This window comes from Phyllopteryx taeniolatus, chromosome 14 (genome assembly GCF_024500385.1).
Source record: "Phyllopteryx taeniolatus isolate TA_2022b chromosome 14, UOR_Ptae_1.2, whole genome shotgun sequence".
NCBI classification, from domain to species: Eukaryota; Metazoa; Chordata; class Actinopteri; order Syngnathiformes; family Syngnathidae; genus Phyllopteryx; species Phyllopteryx taeniolatus.
The window spans coordinates 16,531,060-16,550,791 of record NC_084515.1 but is presented as its reverse complement, the minus strand read 5'-3'; the positions used below and the strand labels follow the sequence as shown (position 1 = coordinate 16,550,791).

The 19,732-nt window shown below is 44.8% G+C and overlaps 1 protein-coding gene across 2 annotated transcripts; it reads left to right on the top strand.

The window, feature by feature from the left end:
- Positions 1–618: 618 nt before the first annotated feature.
- On the top strand, positions 619–7,576 carry foxc1a (forkhead box C1a). Of its 2 annotated transcripts, none has more exons than XM_061798416.1 (3): positions 619–754; positions 2,842–2,922; positions 5,455–7,576. In XM_061798416.1, the coding sequence occupies exons 2-3, from the start codon at positions 2,904–2,906 to the stop codon at positions 6,960–6,962; spliced, it is 1,527 nt and encodes a 508-aa protein (XP_061654400.1). In that variant the 5' UTR covers positions 619–754; positions 2,842–2,903; the 3' UTR covers positions 6,963–7,576. The 2 variants fall into 2 exon arrangements, with proteins under 2 accessions (XP_061654400.1, XP_061654399.1); XM_061798415.1 differs by lacking the exon at positions 619–754 and adding an exon at positions 2,200–2,509.
- Positions 7,577–19,732: the final 12,156 nt, after the last annotated feature.

The following is a 19,732-nucleotide window of genomic DNA, read 5'->3' as shown; positions in this document are numbered from 1 at the left end:
TCTTTTATCTAAACTGTTGAATGTCATTATTATTATGAGGCAAAATACAAAAACGTGTAAACGTAGATTTTCATTTTTTCTTTATTATTATTATTATTATACAATACTGTGCTTGCGAGGTTGATGGCAGTCTCTTATTCATTCTTGTTAAAAGTGAACTTTAACAATACGTCATTGAACAATTTATTTATTTATTTTTTAAATGCTAACTTTTATAATTTCGTTTGTTCTTACAAGTAGTCTACTTAGAGGACTACCAGTGAAATTTTGTAGCGTTTGAAGTCAAAGTTTGAAACAAATATACTATTACGTATGCCATACGTTCCTTAGCACCTCTAAATTGTGTAACTCTGCTGCCCTCTAGCGGTAGGTACTCCAATGCAAGCGACGCGAGCAGAAGAAACGTGCCATTTTTTGCGATGTCCAATTGGATACATAAATTCATGTTTTAATGTGCAGGTGAACCCAAAAACATGAGACATCAATGTAATCGTCATAAATATTCGGGAAATTATGTACAACTGTTTTTAACTCTCTTCAGGCAACTAACTGCTTCCGCCTTTTGTCTATGATGATTTCGATTCCTATGTATAATTTGGTTGTTTCCGCCGGAAGCTGTGTTGATCGGGGAACGCTTTAGCGGCGCACATTTCGTGTTGTCAGGCTTCGACTCACGAATGAGCTCGCACGCATGTGCGCCGCTTGTTGGACTTGAAACGCACCTTTAATGAGCACACCTGGTCAGCAGAGTGAGGTATATGTGTGTCAAAAAAGGAATATAAACGCAAACGAAACTACGTAACATAAACCGTCATTGATTTGTTTTCATATTTTCATCAGATTGAATGTATTTTTCTGCTTGTTTAGTTTCACACAGCCGAATAAGTATAAAGGACATTTTTGTTTTGCTTTGTTCGTTCAGGACTGTACTGTGGGACCAATTATCGATTAGGCACTTTTATGAATACACAATTTTAATTCATGTTTTTTATTTTATTTTATTTTTTTATTTATTTATTTTTTTGCATTTTCTTTTCTTTAAAACCTGTAGGCAATACAAAAAAAGTCTGACCTTGGAAACTTCGTTTCTTTTTTTATTTTTATTTTTGCTCTAATTAATTGTAATTAGTGTGATGAAAAAGTATGTGAACCGTTTGGATTTTCTTTTTTTTTGTTGACATTTCTGCATAAATTACTCATGAATTGTGGTCTGATCTTCATCTAAACGCAAAAAATAAACAGTGTCTGCTTTAACTAATACCACAAAAACAATTGTGTTTTCATATTTTTATTGAAAACAACCTTTAAACAGCCAGGACAGGAAGGAAAAAGTAAGTGAACCTCCTAATCAGACTCATCAGAGTCAGGTGTGAGCCAACCCGGAGTCCAATCAATGAATCAAGCTTGGAGGTGTGGTTTAAAGCTGCTCTGGCCACTTGAAAAAACACACTAGGTTTGAATTGGATCCTATCCGTGCCTCGTTCAAAAGAACTCTTAGAAGGCAAGGCCTACTATTAAGAATTGTTTACTTGTATAAAGCTGGAAAAAGTTTCCAAAGTATATCTAAAAGTCTTGATGTACATCAGTCCGCAGTGAAACAAATTGTCTATAAATGGAGAAAGTTCAGCACTGTTGCTTCTCTTCCAAGGAGTGGCCTTCCTGTAAAGGTGACTGCAAGAATGCTCAATGAGGTCAAAAAGAACTCTAGAGTGTCAGCTGAAGACTTACAGAAGTCATTGGCTCATGCCAACACCTCAGTGGAACAATTTCCCGTATGTCAAACATTAACCAAGAATGGGGTTCATGGGAGATTACCAATGAGGAAGCCGTTGCTGTTTTAAAAAAAACCATTGCTGCACAGTTGAAGTTTGCTAAAGCAAACTTTGATGTTCCACAGCACGACTGGCAAAATATTCTGTGGACAGATGAAATCAAAGTTGAATTGTTTGGAAAGAAAACAACGCGATGTGGGAAGGCAAAATGGCACTGGACACCAACATCCAAGCCTTATCTGAACTGTGAAGCATAGTGGCGGGAGCATTGTGGTATGGGTGGGCTTTCCTGCCACAGGGCCTGGACAGCTTGTGATCATCAATGGGTAAAATGAATGCACAACTTTCTGGAGCTATTTTGCAGAAGAATGTGAGGTCATCCGTCCAACAGCCGAAGCTCAAAAGAAGATGGTTGCCGCAACAGGACAATGATCCAAAACACAGAAGCAACCCAAAAACAGAATGGCTTCAGAAGAAGAAAATACGAGTTCTGGAGGGGCCCGGTCAAAGTTCTGACCTCAACCTGATGGAGATGCTGTGGCATGAGCCCAAGAGCACAGAGATTCACAGCAGACATCTCCGAAATCTTGAACTGCAACAGTTTTGGATAGAGAAATGGTCAACAATGTATCGTGATAATCGTGCACGTCTGATCTGCAACTACAGGAAACGTTCGCTTGAGGTCATTGCTGCCAAAGGAGGGTCAAGGGTCAACCAACCAGTTATTCAAGCCAAGGGTTCGCTTACTTTTTCCTCCCACTGTACCTATTCTGAGAAATATGTCGGGGACTCGGTTATGTTTTGGACTTACCCTATGTGCCGGATGTAGCAAAGCGTCGTCATTTTACGCAGGCTACAATGAAACTGCAGGATTATCAAAGCAAAATGCGCTACCCAGTGTCAGACGGCTTGGCCATGGTTTCTTATTTTTCCCACAATTCAACTCGTTTTTGTTGTTGTGGTTTAATGGAAGGGTCCCAACAGTTTTGTCCACATGTGCACCTCATCTGTACAGTATAAGCAAAATGGAGGTCTTTTCTTCATGCTAAATTCCATGTGCCCCTTCCAGGAGGCTTGGAGGACGTCGAAGCTCTCTCAAGCGTGCGTTCCGAGCTAATACACACTGGAAGCATGAGCAGTCAGTCAACAGGTAAGAACCTTCCAGAAAGCCTCCTTGCTATCTATCTATCTATCTATCAATGACATGTGGGACACTAACCGTCGTAGTACTCAGGTTGACCACTAGCCGGCGGCAACGTCTAACAAGTGCACAGAAGCCTGCTTGTCGATTTAGTGGAAAATCGAAGAGCTCAACTGGCCACATCACATTTCCACTCTAGAGCTCACTCCCTTTCAGATTCAACACCACCCCTTGAATTTGGCTGTGACCTGTCATCAATACATTTTCCGATATTATTATCCTTGGTTATGCCTCTCGATTTGCACCCACTGATGAAACGTGACGGTATTATTCGCACATTTACATGTCATTTCAAACCAAAAATCTCTTTAATTCCTATCACGCTTCAATGAGCAATAGAAATATTATGCATAGATATTGTGCATCACATGCATACACTACACGCTGTACATATTGGCTGTGTTATAATGATAATTGTTGTTGTTGTTGTTGCTGCATCAAATATCACCTAAAAACAACTTGGCTCTCCAAGTACCAACATAATGACCAACATTCAAAACAGTAATGTGGTAGGCCTAAGTGTTCACTGAAACTGAGTTGAAAAAAAGTATGTAGTAAATGCAAATGTCTTTTACTTTTGTATTTTAAGTTAAAAACAACTGAACTGTTCTTAAAAATGTACTGCACTTGAAAAGTAGAAAAATGTACTGTACTGGATTACGAAAAAAAAAGTGTCACTCTAATATGTCTGATTGTATTTCACGTTTGAAATGTCGCAAATGTTATTTTTTTTTAAATGATTGAATTCAGCGGTTCTTTGGCGTAACGCTGGAATTGGGGTCACCGGGCTTTTTGGAAGTGAAAGCGACTCCTCGGGTGCCGGGCGACGACACACACACACCACACACACACAGGTTTTCCCAAAACTAACTTGAATTATATGTTGTGAATAATGAATCATATCCATCTATGTAAGACGCCGATCGCGTTACCGGCTTCTCGCAGCAACGATCCACAATGATTTCACGAGGTTGTAAACCCCCAAAATATCAATATGCAACACTTTAATTCTATTTTATTGAACGTATTCCTGTTTGCAGACGTTTGTTGCTTGTCGAAATTGGCTGTCAAATATTTTTTGCTCAGACCAACCAATTGCATGCGTCCCTATTTATTGATTTGGTTTGTTTGTGTGTTCGGACGTTCCCTTTGTGTGCACTAGAGGGAGCCACATTCCCATTCGTCACTTGACCTCCCCCTTGTCTTTTCTTTTTCAAGTTTTAAGATTGTATTCCTCACACCCTGAATTTGCCAACCCACTCTATTGAATTCCTATGAAACGAATCTATATTTATATAGATTTTGTTTCTAAAGTGTATATTCACGTCCGGTATAATAAATTGTCCTGAGCTGAATTTTAATGGGCTGTCTACAAATACCCATGCGCGTATGAATTAAAATCCGTCCTATTTCCCGTTACAAACAACAACAAAAAGGTAAAGTAGGCTGAATAGCCTCAATTGTGCAGGAGTTCAGGGGGCCTGCAGGGTGGGCAACTCGCGGTATGAAATGGAAGGTGGGCTTGCGTGTGCAAACAGCCCCGCGGCGGTGGAAAAAGGTTCATGCCCGGGTCCATGTAAGGAGAAACCGTCCGAGCACCGCGCGGACATTTTAATTAAGACGACGTGCAAAGGCTTACGCACTTTTTATTAGGAGTGTAACTTTGCCTCACAGTCACTGTGGACGATTTCACGGTGTGCATTGAGGCCCCCCCGCCCCCCCACCACACTTTTTTTTTTTTTCTTTCCTACAAAAGTATCACACTGAAGTGTGAGTCTTGCAAGAAGAGAAAGAAGCCCCCTAATAGATCATTCGGCTCAACATTGATGACAAAACACCGTTTGGCTCCCTGACTTTTTCAAGCCCACCCCTGAACACATCTTCGCAATTCTCCGCCCAAGGTTGCCTTTAAATGGCCTCCCTTTTAATGAGCCGAGACCGGACTTTGATCTCAGCAGCCATCTGCTAGATTGATATTTAAAAAAAGAATAATCATAACAAAAAAAAGGAGACAACCAAAGAAAAAAACAATGAGTTGTGGTGACAATTTGACATATTTGGCTGATATTTACGCATTTGGTGGATAAGTCGCTCTTTCCTCATCGGATTGTTGTGACTCGACGTGGGCCTGAAGGGGGCTGCCCCCCCCCCGCGCCCGCCCTCTTCGCCCCCCCGGGGGCCCCTGCCACACTTGCTATTGGACGCCGGTGGCCCTGAGCGAGGAGGAGCCTCACTGGCAGCAAAAAGGAGGAAAGAATTTAACTGCGCAAAAGTCCTGCGTGGTGACGGATGTCCAAAGTGCAGAAGTTTTCCAAACGCTCTGCGATGGGGACGGCTTAAAAACACGCAAAGCTTCTTCTTTTTTTTTTTTTTTTTTTTTTTTTTTTTTTTTTTTTTTTTTTTTTTTTTTTTTAAAGTTATTAAAAAGGGAGCTGTGATTAGTTTTTTGGCGGTCAGGAACCGACCTTTTTTTTTTCTCAGGGGGAGAAGCCGAAGCCATGCAGGCGCGCTACTCCGTCTCCAGCCCGAACTCCCTCGGCGTCGTGCCGTACATCGGCGGCGACCCGGGCTACTACCGAGCCGCGGCCGGCGGGGGATACGCGGGCATGCCCGCGCCCATGAACATGTACGGCCACGCCGCGCACGAGCAGTACCCGGCCGGGATGGCGCGCGCCTACGGACCGTACGCCCCTCAGCCGCAGCCCAAGGATATGGTCAAGCCGCCGTACAGCTACATCGCGCTCATCACCATGGCCATCCAGAACTCGCCCGACAAGAAGGTGACCCTCAACGGGATTTACCAGTTCATCATGGAGCGCTTCCCTTTCTACCGGGACAACAAGCAAGGCTGGCAGAACAGCATCCGCCACAACTTGTCTCTCAACGAGTGCTTCGTCAAAGTGCCGCGCGACGACAAGAAACCCGGCAAGGGCAGCTACTGGACCCTGGACCCGGACTCGTACAACATGTTCGAGAACGGCAGCTTCCTGCGCAGGCGGCGGCGCTTCAAGAAGAAGGACGTGCTGAAGGAGAAAGAGGACCGGCTGCAGAAGGACGCGCCGGCCCGCCAGCAGCAGCAGCAGCAGCAGCAGCAGCCGCAGCAGGAGCAGGCCGGCTCGCAACCCGTCCGCATCCAGGATATTAAGACGGAGAACGGCACCGTGACGCCCCCGCAGGCCGACTCGCCGTCCTTGAGCGCCGTGCCCAAGATCGAGAGCCCGGACAGCAGCAGCATGTCCAGCGGGAGCCCGCACGGCAGCATCCCGTCCAACCGCTCCATGGTGGCCATGGAGGCCCCGGAGCAGCAGCAGCAGCAGCAGCACCACCGCCAGCAGCAGCAGCAGCAGCAGCAGCAGCAGCAGCACCACCACGGCCAGGCCTCGGCGCAGGGCTTCAGCGTAGACAATATCATGACCTCCCTGCGGGGGTCCCCGCAAGGGGCTCCCGAGCCGCCCCCCGCGAGGACAGGCATCGCCCCGTCGTTGACGCTCAGCTACTCGCCGAGTCAGACGTCCGCGTACAGCTCCGCCTGCAACCAGAACTCCATCTCCGCTACCTCCAACGCCACCTACCATTGCAACATGCAGGCCATGAGCTTGTACGCCGGCGAGCGGGCGGGCCACCTGGCCGCACCCGGCGCCGCCGTGCAGGACGAGACCCTGCCCGACTACGCGGTCACCGCCGCCGCGTCCTCCCTGCAGGGCCACGGCGGCCTCAACTCGGGCCAGGAGGGCCACGCGCACGCCCACCAGGGCAGGCTGACCTCGTGGTACCTCAACCAGGCCGGGGACCTGGGCCACCTGGGCGCGGCCTACCCGGCGGCGCAGCAGCAGAACTTCCACGCGGTGCGAGAGATGTTCGAGTCCCAGAGAATCGGCTTGAACAACTCGCCGGTCAACGGGAATAACAGCTGCCAGATGTCCTTCCCGCCGGGCCAGTCCATCTATCGCACTTCGGGAGCTTTTGTCTATGACTGCAGCAAGTTCTGATTCCAACAAGCAAACACAACAACAACAACAACAACAACAACAACAACAACCTGATCGTGAAGTCCCGAAGTCCCATTCAGCGCCCCCCCCCGCCAAATCAATCCTTCACCATCCTCACCAAAATGGACAGAACGCAAACAAACAAACAAACAAACAAAAAAACCACCATGTTTCTAAACAGTGTTACCGCAAATAACACGTAAGTCTCTCTCTCTCTTTTTTTTTGCTTAATATGTACAAAAAAAAAAAAAAATGTCTCTTTTTTTTTTTCATTTTTCATGGACGTGTAACTTGCATATAGTAATTTATTTCCAAACTGTAGCCAGGATATTATGGACCAAACACACGCACACACACACACACACACACACACACACACACACACACACACACGCAACAGTGTTTCCTAAACTGAATTACTAAAAAAACAAAAAAAAACAACAACAAAAAAAAAGTGTTCCATTATAAAAGTGACTGAAGGAACGTGTATATCGCCGTATACTATTTGAAAGATTCATCATATGTTGAGAAGTATTTTTATTTTATTATTATTATTATATTTTTTTTTTGAAGGATTTTTGCTTGTTTGTTTAATAAATGGTCATTTTATGTGAGCTTCAGGCGTTCTAAAAGACTGTTTTCTTGTAGGCTTTCGAGGCAAATTCGTCACTCTGCAGCCTCAAATCGATGAATAATTCTTACATTTGAAAAGATGAAATGAACGATGCGTCAATATCGCAACGTCATCTTCAACATTTAGAAGTCACTGGTAGGCAAATTCCTATAGTTTACATTTAACTGTCCGCAATTTGGATCTTTTACGCATGAATATTAATGGATAAAAGTAGTTTTGGATGCATCTGCTAATATAACAAATATTATAACATACATGCTAAATATATATATAGTCCGCTCTTGTTGAATGCTGCTCATGGCTGCAACAGCAAGCGCAAAATGTCACATTTGACTGTCACACAAAAATTAAATAAAAAAGAAAAAAAAAGCCGCAAAAGTTTTGCTTCAGAAAAGTCATCAAATGATTTATTGGTTGCGTTCAAATATGAGACAGCTTTATTGTGACAATAAACAACAAAATTGGTGGGAAAGAAATACGGAAATATAGTAAAAAATAAAATAAAAATAATAATAATTCATCACAATCAACGTTTTTTCTGGAGTGATTTTATTTTCTAACGCAATATAATCATTTCGCGGTAATAATGGAATCATACTAAATACAATTTAGAAAAAATAACTAACTAAATATATATATATATTTATAGGGCAGGGTTGACATTTATACCCAGTGCATGAAAATGCGCATTGATATTATTTTGGTCAATCGGAGCAATAATAATAATAATAATAATAATAATAATAATAATTAATAATCATTTTTATTTTGGGTAATGCATTTTTTTTAATTTTAATACTAAAAAAACAGTACACCTATTGTCACAGTTGATTTTTTTTTTTTTGTACACGTTGATTATAACTCATTTGAAATGTGCTATTCTTGAGTATTTGGTGTGTGTGCGCGCGCGCGCGGCGCCCTTGTAGGCAAATTTGGCGTGATCCTGAAACCAAACTCGTGTCGTCGTGACGTTGACGTCACAAGAAAAAAGGTTGCGAATTCTGTATATTCTCGTTGAACGGACTTAATGGCAGCAAAATGGTGCCAAATGAACAATCGGAACTCAGCCTCCCACAAAGTCGTCACGTGTCCTTTTCTGTCTTTTTTGCCCGAATAACAAACAAGCGTCGTGTTAGTCCAAAGATTGATGGCGCGTTCACGGAACAGTTCCAGGTCAGGAAGGAATCAGAATCCAATCAGCGCGCTGGAATCTTTTTTTTTCATGCTTGGGGGTCAAAGTGGAGCGTGACGGGCCCCAACAATACACCAGGACCCCCAAACTTTACACCCAAAAGGAAAACTTATCGACAATACTTTCTTCAATATCAACACATTTTGGGGCATCACTGACATTTAAACAGTATTTCTATTTTAGGCGGTCCGAAGCGTCTGGGGACCCCATCCCCATCCCCATCCCCATCCCCCCCCCTCCTTAACCTGGAATGTTCTGCGACATTCCTGAAAAAGGCCCAAACTGGATAGAGAAGACAAAAACGCCTCGTTTCACTTGAAACAATGACTCCACCTTCATATCTCGTGTCCTGCTTACAAATATATATATATATATATATATATATATATATATATATAAACGTGTTTGGTGGCGTTAGGAATTACATATGTTGCAAAAGGCATTAAAAACGATGAAATAAAATGTTAGAATACGTTATGTGGTCCAGTATAATCATAAGAAAAAAGAAGAATCCAATACAGGAATTAAAATGGGGGGAAAAAAAAAAGTTTTGTGGTGGAAGGCATTAGAAATAACAAAATGTTGCATGTACATATATATGAAATTGGGCAAAATATGAAATCAAAATAAAATGTTATGCGCAATAATAAATGGATTTAAAAAAAAAGAGGAAATGAAATACATTTAATTGCAATGTTATCAGGAATTCAAAAAGAATGAATTCAAACGTTTTAAGGAATTCGGCATCCTTGCACACAAAGCAACAAGAATATCTGATCTTCTTTGATCAAATCCTAAATCCTCAAAGCAATATTATGCACGCTGGCACTCATATTCGAATTGCGGCAATTTGAGCATTTCAGTTTGGAAAATGGGATTTCCATGGCTTAAACGTGCAAAATGCACAAAGAAAAAGAAAAGACACAAAGTCTAATTTCGCATGCCAGAAATATGGATGAATAAAGATTAGCCCCCCCCCCCCCCCCACGCGCTGTGAATTATGATTGACTTTATTTACATTTTGATGATGAATGAAGCACAATTGAAGGGCTGAAGAAGGCGATGCAGACTCTCGCGTGTACTTGTCATCTCGTTGGAGGGTTTGTCGCGTGCACGATGCGTCACTTTTGCAATCTGGTGGGGGGGGGGGGGGGGGGGGGGGGCGTTGCACCTGCGTGACCCACTCGGCCCCGTGCGAAATGTTTTTAGTTGCGGGTCAGCGTGCTGCATCTCTCCGCATCTGCTTCCAATTCCAAAACGGAGGCCGACGACGCGCTGAGGCCCAAACCGGTCGAAGGTTCGGACGCGCGCGCGCGCACGCCCAAGACAAGTTGTCTCTTCAGCCTCACCCACTAATCATTTATTACACCGTGATATATATTCCAATATCGCGCAAAAGATGATTTATGTCAGCAGTTCCATTCAAAGAGTACAACTCTCATATTGAGATGCAGTGAAAGGAAAGAGTTGATCATTTTTATTTCGATATCTTTTTGATGATTGCAGGCTGCAGCCGACGAAAATCTAAATTCACCATCTCGAGCTGCAATTTCAAAGTTTTCATGGCACAGCTGAAGTATAATTATGCCAAATGGTGGAGGCGTCATATGTAGTTACGTGTGGCTTTTAGTTTAAAATAAAAAAAAAATCCAAAAATGCAACGCACATATGTGAGGAATTTCACGCACATACAAATACATACAAAATAAAAAGAACATCTCCAAAAGTGATGGTCGAGCTCAACCTTGATTCACTCAACTATATTGAAATGAAATGCAACTAAATGAAAAAAAAAACAAAAGGAACATAAACCAAATGACATAACTTAAATGCAGTAAAATGAAATGAAATTCAGTCTTTTATTTATTTTTATTGTTGTTGTTGGTGTTCTTAATGCCATCTGAAATGGAAGCCAGAACTTAAGGAAAGACTAAATTGTTGTGTCAGCATACGAATAGAGCAGCTCACGTGCACGCGCGTCCTCATCGGCTGCAAACGTCAAGTGCGTGCGTGACACTTTCAGAGCCCAGCGGCCATTTGAGACCCAGCTGCAGTTGGGGGGGGCGCGGGGGGCGCGGGGGGGGCTCCTCTTGTTTGAAGGCTGGGAAAACATTGACAGAAACATTTGAAAACATTCACATGAAATCATTACAAAGAAGAGCGCAATGAGTGCCAGTCAAAAAAAAAAGAGTCCACAAATGCTTTCTATCTGGATAAAAACGGCCTTTAGTTTTGTGCATGCAGACTTAAAATAAAATAAAATAAAATAAAATAAAATAACTCAAAAACAGTTGCGGGCTTATTCATTAGCATTTTCCACGATTATGCAATTTGCAATAAGTAAAGGACAAATATTGTACACAGGTGCATCTTAATAAATGAGAATACTGTGTAAAACTGAATTGATTTCATAGTTGAATTAAAAAAAAAAAGTGGAAGCGATATATTGTGTAGATTCACCAGAGTGAACAATTGTATTGTTTAATGTTGTATAATTTTGATATTTTACAGCTAATGAAACCGCAAAATGCATAATCTCCCCCCCCCCCCCAAAAAAGTCCCAATTCATTTGAATATGAAATATTTTCCTCCGTGTGTGTTTTAAAGAGCTCGCATCATATGCGGCTTCCACTTTGAAAGCAAATCAACTTGGAGAGATGCAGCGGTCAAGGACGAGATATCCACTTTTACTACCGCATTTTTGAGCGAGTCCGTTCGGAAGCCTTTGGCGCCCGCTGGAAAGAGGTGGGCAAGGTGCATGGAAGTGACCCGTTTGACAGCGACGGATCGGACGGCGGGCCAGAATGTTGCTTTTGCTCCGAAATAGAAACGAGACAATGCGGGGATGAAACTGTATTTGTGCGTGTGGACACAGGCAAAGTCATCGAAATGCCTCGCCGAGCGTCAGTGCCAGCAAGAAGCGGCCGACTGCAAAATCTTCTCTTTTGTCCTTCGAGCGTGCGATGTCGACAACAGGCCAACTCCTCCATTATTGCCCGCTCCTCTTTGAATTCGGAAAGACGCCCTGTGTTTGTGTAAGGAAAAGGGATGGATGTATTCAAAATAGTTCCTATATAGTTTCGAGTTTCTTTTTCACTTAGCAGACTGTGAAGAACAATTGCAACGTGTCAAGTAAACGCAAAAATACAAACCAAATGATTGTAGCTTTAATCTACAGAAGCTGCCTGACTCGCCTTCGTTAGTCTTCGTACACAGCCTGGACGTATATTTTTTCATAGCTTGCTTTCCGTATATACCTGAACTACTTCTTTTATAATGCTGTGAGAAAAGTTTCATGGCAAAAGGGGGACGACCGTGGTTGAACCAGGCAGGCCACGCTGTCAGGGGGAAGAGGACGGGGGCGGCTTTGTCGGGTGGGCGCCGTCGAGCGTCGGCGGCCCCCCGCGTGTACCTCGGCCGACGTCACGCCGCCGTCGCCGTTTGCGAGGAACTTTCTGGTGCGCAGCGGAGAAAGGAGCGAATCAGACAGTTTAATCACGTGATTCCATTCAGTACGTACGCTCAAAAATGTGTTGGTTTGAATGACAACACTACTGGAGCCCCCCCCCCCAAAAAAAAATCAACCGAAAATGCTCGCTGGTACCCAATTGCACACTAATCCAATCAAATGTAGCCTGCTTTTATCTTATCTATCCGTATTCTTGCTCTAGCGACTCGCTAGCTCGCTAGCTCTCTATCTGCCTCGCTATCTGTAGCGAATCATTTTCTTTCCTATTGTCCGTATCGCATCTTATCTCTAGCATAGCACATCGTATCTGTATCATATTTGATCTATGTGTATGGCATCACATCTGTCTGTACATTATGGCTCAGTATCGTACGTATCATATCTGTCTGTATATCCATCGCATCGCATCGCATCGCATCGCATCGCATCGCATGTCCTCTATCCGTGTGTCTTCTCAACCGGTACCTACTCTGCACCTGTTGTATCCTATTTACCGACATAGCATCACGATCTCTGCATTGTATTCATATCATATCTATGTCGTATTTATTTGTGTTGTAATCTGTCTATAGTATTTTATCTCATCTGATCTCATGGTTTCGTTGTGTAGGGTCAGGCTTGATCTTGATGGCAAATCAAGATCAAGTAGATTATGATTACTAATATTATTGAACGCTTCACATAACTGTATTAGAAACTGCATTCAAGGTGCTAGGTGGGGGAAAACCCACTCGGTTTGTCCCAGCTATGAAATTGAAGCAGTGCCGCATATTGGAATTCCTATCCCGCATTCCCATCTGATAACGTCTGACAATCGAACCGATATCGTTTTAATCCGGAAAGCCGAGCAGGCATTATAACGTGTCAGCTGTCCTTTATCTATCGGACAGCGGATCGACGGTGACGCTTACCATTCAAATCCGAAAATGCTTCTGAACTATGTGTCCCCTTGACATTCACGTGTGTGCGCGTGCGCGCGTTCAAGCGTTCAACGTGTACGACATCTCTCTCACTCACTCAAACGCGGATTGTATCGCCTGCAAAAAAGGATCAAGTCCATGAACTGCAAGTTCTTTATTCGTGCTCAACTAAAACACGTACGTTCTGGCGTTAGGACAACAGCGGTCCATTCTCAAATGTCAGCTGTCAGCTTGTGTCATTGGACAACGTTACCTTTGACCCCCGCAGATGAAAGCCCTTCCTCCCGACGGCCTCTTTCAGTGAGCCATTGTGTGCTCCCTGGACAGTTCGTGCATTTTTTTTGCTCCGTGCGCATGCTTGATTGCATTGTGAAGAACATTTGTACAATAACAAACATGAGCAGGGAGAACACAAAAGAAATGACGAGAGACATTGTGGTCCGACTTAAGCGGGGTGCATGTCTACCGATAATCGGGGCAAATTTGATCGAATTCAGCAAATGCCTGACTATTGGATGTTCCTAAAAGATTATCCCGAGTGATTATCCTTGAGTCATTATGATATTTTTTCCCCTCCCCAATCTCGGTGTGAGTACACATGACATGCCAATAATCGGGCTGATGTATTGTTCAAATCAAAAGTCAGCAAAGACCCGATTTTCGGAAGTCAATGAAAGATTTTCCTTGTGATGAGGGATGTGTTCAAAGTGATTTTTCCTCTGCGATCGCCTAAGAAAATAGTCTGGGCTCGACAGTCGTGAGAGTTAAAGTGTCAAACGGACTAACCCGTGGGATGTGTTAAGATTTGACAAATGGGTATGCGTGTAGCCGACCTTTAAGAGACGAACGTGAACTTCTCGTGAGGCGTGCAGGTGTGAGCTGGCCAGATGGTGTTTGCAGATGACGATTATTCTTTTTCTCCGCCGCCGGTATCTGTGTTCCGTCTCCATGTAAACATCCCCAGCGCGAGGGCCCTCTGATGTTTCTTTGCCATTGTGTTTACAGCGACCGGTCGGGCGAATGCGAACACCGAGACAAAGGGAGCGACGATGCACGGCCGAACGCTAACATTTTACCAAAGACAAAAATCCTGCGTGGAAAGAGGATATTTTTTCTTTTCTTTATGAGATTGACCTCTTGAAGAAAAGCTGTAGACTCGTATAAGCCTGTTGGTGTGCTGCCAAACATTCATGTCGCTCTATTTCTGTCTGCGTTGTCTTGTCTTTAATGTAATTCCCTCAAGTGTTCTCACAGAAATTCCTTGGGAAATTGTTCAAAAATTCACCGTGCGTCTGCAAGTCCATTTCCACAAATATAACAAATGCACGTGACTGAAAACACGATATTTTGACATGCCAACTTAAGCTGTCTTTTCTTTTTAGAATTGTCTTTTGGCATTTTACCGTAAATGCCCCAAGATGAATTTTAAATCAATTCTTTAAAAAAAACATATTTCTTGATTCGGATAGGAGGATCTGCCGCCGAATGTTCTGAACTCTTTGTTCCGTGCCACGGCCGAGAACTTGGACGTGCACGCCTTCGCTGACACCATGATGGACGAGTTAGGACTAAATCAACAGCGCCTCTGCTGGTTGCAGCCAAGTAGTGCACTCCATTGGGACTCGGTCGCCTTGAGACAGGAGGAATCAGCAATTGCTGGTTTGCGTATCCATTTGGGGCAAGTCGCCGTTAACCAACCCACCGACCAGATAATGAACACATCCCAGCTAATTAGGAAAGTGGCTTTCAGGTGGATGAAACAAATCTCAATGGGTGCTGTGGAGGTTGGGAAACATGTCCAGTTCCACACATTGAACATGGAAACAAGATGGACCAGAAGAAGAAGAAGAAGAAGAAGGAGGAGGGGGGGAAAAAAGAAGCCATTTTTCAGCATTCGGGGGGCCCGTGGCCACCGAGACGAGTTCACCGAGAGTGCAACGCAAGCACGCACAACCTCCGCTCATTCTGCCAAAAGTTCACGTCGTCTGCGGCGTGCACCAAATGAGATGTAGCGTTCACTTTTGGAAATGAGGCTTTGTCGAAAATGAATCTCACAGAAGCAATCAGGCGCGTTTCCAATCAAACTACACGCAACGCTCTCGACATCAAAGCTCTGAGAGCTCGGAGCAATTGTCTCCCCCCCCCCCGTCCCCCCCGTCCCCCCGGGCTCCTTCCACTGGAGTGTGCAGAAAAATCCCCCCGCACATCAAAGTGGGAGACGGGGAAAGTCATTTAGCATTATCTTAATTGGGCTGCAATTTTAATAATCATCTTACACATTGGGACCGAAGGAGGAGCGGAGGAGCTGCCATCTCCGCTCCCCTCGTCCGTCGGGCCGTGATTTACGATGACTTAATGCTTTGTTTACGCCGCGCTCATAACACAGGGGCCGACTGCGTCAGGCGGGCCGCGCGGTCGGACATTAAAGCGCCGCGGAACGACTCGCGGGCTCGCCCCAGCGGTTGAATCCAAATAAATAGCCAGCGGCACCCCTTCCAAAGTGAGGCTTTGCCTCTTGACATTTGCACGTGGCATTTTCACGCAATTCCGTTATCAAGGGTCCCAAAATAGCCAACCGATTTGATCGAGGTACCGGTCGCGAAACAGGTCGGAGGCGCCGTCGTCGATCGCTATACTCAAACCGTCAATAAGATTGCCAGTTGAATTCCCAATTTGTGTTGCAGTCGTCTCATAAAAGTTCGCTGACTATTCTTGCTGTGGTGGAGATGGTCAATAATAACAGACCCTGTAACTGTCAATTCTTTACGGCTAGTTCATATCGCTGTTTCTTTATTTCGCAACTGCTTGTATAAATACTTTTTATCGATTGACATATGTTTGATATGTTACTTGCTGCGTAGAATGCTGCTGGTCGATTATTCCTGCTGCGAGTCACAATCCCTTCCGTATATATTCAGGAGCTCCTTCAACCAAAATGATTAGGACTAAGAAGTTATTCTATACTTTTTGACTTTTTCGAGACTTATTGGCCTGTCCCTTTTGCAACGAGCCTAACGAAGCAGGACGTTGCAACGTATGTGACTTCCCGCAAACGGATAATTATGCATCAGATTCCGGTGCCAGGTACACAATAAAATGCATCCCAGATAGCGACAATTGCTGTCAACATAAAAAGGGATCGGACAAGTGAGTGTCGGATGTTAAAGTTTACATCCTGATCCTGGCATTTTGTCTTCCACCTTAATAGCGACGTGGGGGGGGGGGGGGGGGGGGGGGAAGACATCATTTGCAGGCACGGGAAAAACGACTGGTGTTTACGAAAACAGAATCACGCATGCGATGCGCGTTGATATTATTGGTTGGATTCAGATGTCAAAAGTTTTTCTTGATTTGATTTATCTGTAGCATATCACTTTTTGGGTAACCTTCTGCTATGGTACCGTAAGTTGTAAGGTGGCGCTAGACATACTTCATTTTGTTGAGACAAAAGGACAAAAAATGAATTTACATATCCGTTTATTGAGTCAAATCAGGTTCCTATTCCAACTAATGCTGGAATGAACTGAACTGAACTCTTCCACTCGGAGTAAACGCGGAGACTAAACATTTTGGGTTCAATTGCTACTTGACACTTGGGGCAGGCCACTTTGACAACAAACAAATGTTTTTTCGTGTTAATAATACATTTCGGTGGTGATTCTAAGAAAAGGCACCCGTGCAAAAAGTACAAATATAAGAAGAAATGTTTGAGTGGTACGTGTTGGCCGAAAGTAAGGGAGCACCAGGAAGTAGCCGGGGGCCAGCGCTGCCTTTATCTCAGCCGGTCGGGAAGGTTTACACAGCGCTAACCTCGCCAATACGGGCGCAGGGCAAAGGGTGACGGACCCGCCGCTCTCATTTCAAAGCAGCTCATCCTGTTTCATGCCTTGCCTTCATTCTGCTGGTTTTGTCGGACTGTTTCATACCAAATGAATGTAAATCTTTTGGAAAAAAAGACAAAAAAAAAGCCCCAAATCTGCTGTTGACCTGGCCTCGCTGGCCTCGCTGGCCTCGCTGGCCTCTTTTGAGCTGACTACCGCAGACGGCTGACTTCATGACATGAGGTAAACTTGCTCATGACAAGCAGCCCTTTTAGGAAAATCCCACAAGGGTCACATTTGATTTAGTTCTGGGCTGATGGGAAAAGTTTCATCTCAGGTGTATAACTTGATCGTTTTAGTTGGACTCAATGGCTTATTTACTACAGCGCAATTTAGATCAGTATAAGATAACCAAGATTTCCAGCATACATATAAGAGTGACTACATGTCTGAGGCAAAAGAAAATAAATGGGCTTCATGAAATATTAACTATTCAAAGAGATATAGATTTTTACAACCAATTTCATTTGAATTTGCGTAGCGACTGTGACCCGTTTTGCTTTTTGCATTTCTCTTTGAATTTATTGTGCCAATGTCATTCTTCAACCCGCCGTCGAGTGAACTTGTCTTTGCAAAATTTGAAATCGTGTGAGCGCGAATTGGCTACGAAATGCGCTGAATATTTTGGGCGTATGGCAACACAAAAGTGACCTCATCTGCGCAGAAGCTGTGTCATCATGGGTTGTTTCTCACACAAAAGGCAACCCAAGTGGCGCGGCTGGAGATGTGGAACGTGTCGCTGTTTTTCTCCTTCCCCGTCTGAGCATTCAAAATCCAATTTGAAAATGCCATTTCCTCCTCCCGCACCAGCGACCAGAGCAGACCGCTGCTACATTCTTATCTTATCAGCCACAACCATCTCCCGTCGTGCCCTAACAGGGAGAAACACAATCGTAATACAAAAAAAAGCCATTTTAGCTTCCAATCACTGCTGCAAATAAGGCACTTACTTCAACGAACGTGCAGCTTCTTCACTCATCAGCTCAGACCGCACGTTGGCTCCGTGCCAAGGCAAAGAGCGGAAAGGAAAACCCCTCTTCTTGCTCTTAATACTCCCCCGACTTCCCCTTCTTTTCCTTCGCCCCCTGGCTCGGTGAGGCGTGATAAGAGCGGAGAGAAGCGGGCCGTCTGGGTCTCGACAGGAAGCGCAAGCGTCGTCCGTCAACGGTGCGGCCCGGGAACAATGACCCGCGGGCTCTCCTGCGGGTCGGCCTTCGGTGTGACTGACGCGAAAACACGTTACGATGCACGCAGTTAAGGTGGGAATGGGACAATATTGCTTCTTGAGTTTTCTTGAAGTAATCCACTTCCCAAACGGACGGGAAGTGATGCGTGTGAGGATCCGCAGCAAAACTGAATGGGATCCTTCGCAATGGATTCCGCTCATGGAATCCTACTGACAAAGTCGCCAAACTACACGAGTTCTTTGGTTTACGGGCCCCCCGACATAACATGTTTGGAGGTTACGAAGGGCGTGCAATAAACCCATTTTTGCAGCAGCAAAGAATATGTGCTCACGCGCCACATGGAGGCCCACTCTGTTACGTCCACATTTGTTGAATGTTTCATTTGTCTTATATTTGCAGCCTCATGCAAATATTGACTGCAATTATAACTCCTGCATTAGCCAGCCTACGAACAGGAAGAGAAGTACGCCATGAAGCGAGGCTCTCTCAGTGGCTTACGTCCCGTTATGCCAATCACACTTAACGATGTTCAAATAGGGTTTGCGAGATCACCCGTTCAGTTCTTCTTCTTATTATTTTGGGATGGAGCCGGGAAGAGTTCAATTTGTATTTGAAAAATGAGCGCAACCTGGATGACGGCTGTCATTACAAAGTTCCTCCGTTCGAAAGGCCTCGGATATGAACCAGAAACCAGCACGGACAAAACAACTCAGTCATTTGCTACGTTGCGTGGGAGTGGGTGCGGCGTTTCATTGCATCCGCCCGTACGGGTTTGTTGTCACGTTAGCGCTTGGGCGAAGCGACGACCCTCTGACTTCAGAAGACTTCTCTTCCAGTCCCGTAAACTCTCCCGCGGCACGCGCGGAGACCCCGAAAACCCGTCAGACCCGGGCTACGGCGAGGGACGTGACGCATCTTCATTCACCGCCACGCGCGCAGCCGCGACGGAGCAAGCATTCCACGGCTTACTCGGCGCTGCAGGAAGTCGTACCCCGATCGTATATTTGCTGAGCGATGGCCGAACACGCCGTGAAAACAAACAAAGCGTGGACAGAACGGCTAATATAATGCTGCGGCCTACAGCACCGCGGTGCAAACCTTCTCCGTTGCCAGTACAAATACATTCCGTCCTCATGCTGCACATACTGAGGATGAAGAATGATCAATATTGCTCCAATAACGACCCTCGTGGCCAGCGTCGTGGCGATGGATCCTATTGCTCCTGTGCAGAAATGTGGTCCGCGTTAGGAAGACGGCGAGGGACGGTGTCGCCGCGTGCGTCGGGGCACGCCGAGGGCATTCGCGCTCTTTGCTCGGAGAGGAAGCGGAGGCTGCTGGATGACATCAGCGCAGAAAAGCGATGCCATTTATCAGCCACCAGCGAACACGGAGACATTCATAACATCCTGACAGGAAAATCTTGTGGAAAATAATCACCTCGGGGCTTCGATAACAACTTGGCTGGGTTTTTTTTTTTTTGCATGGAG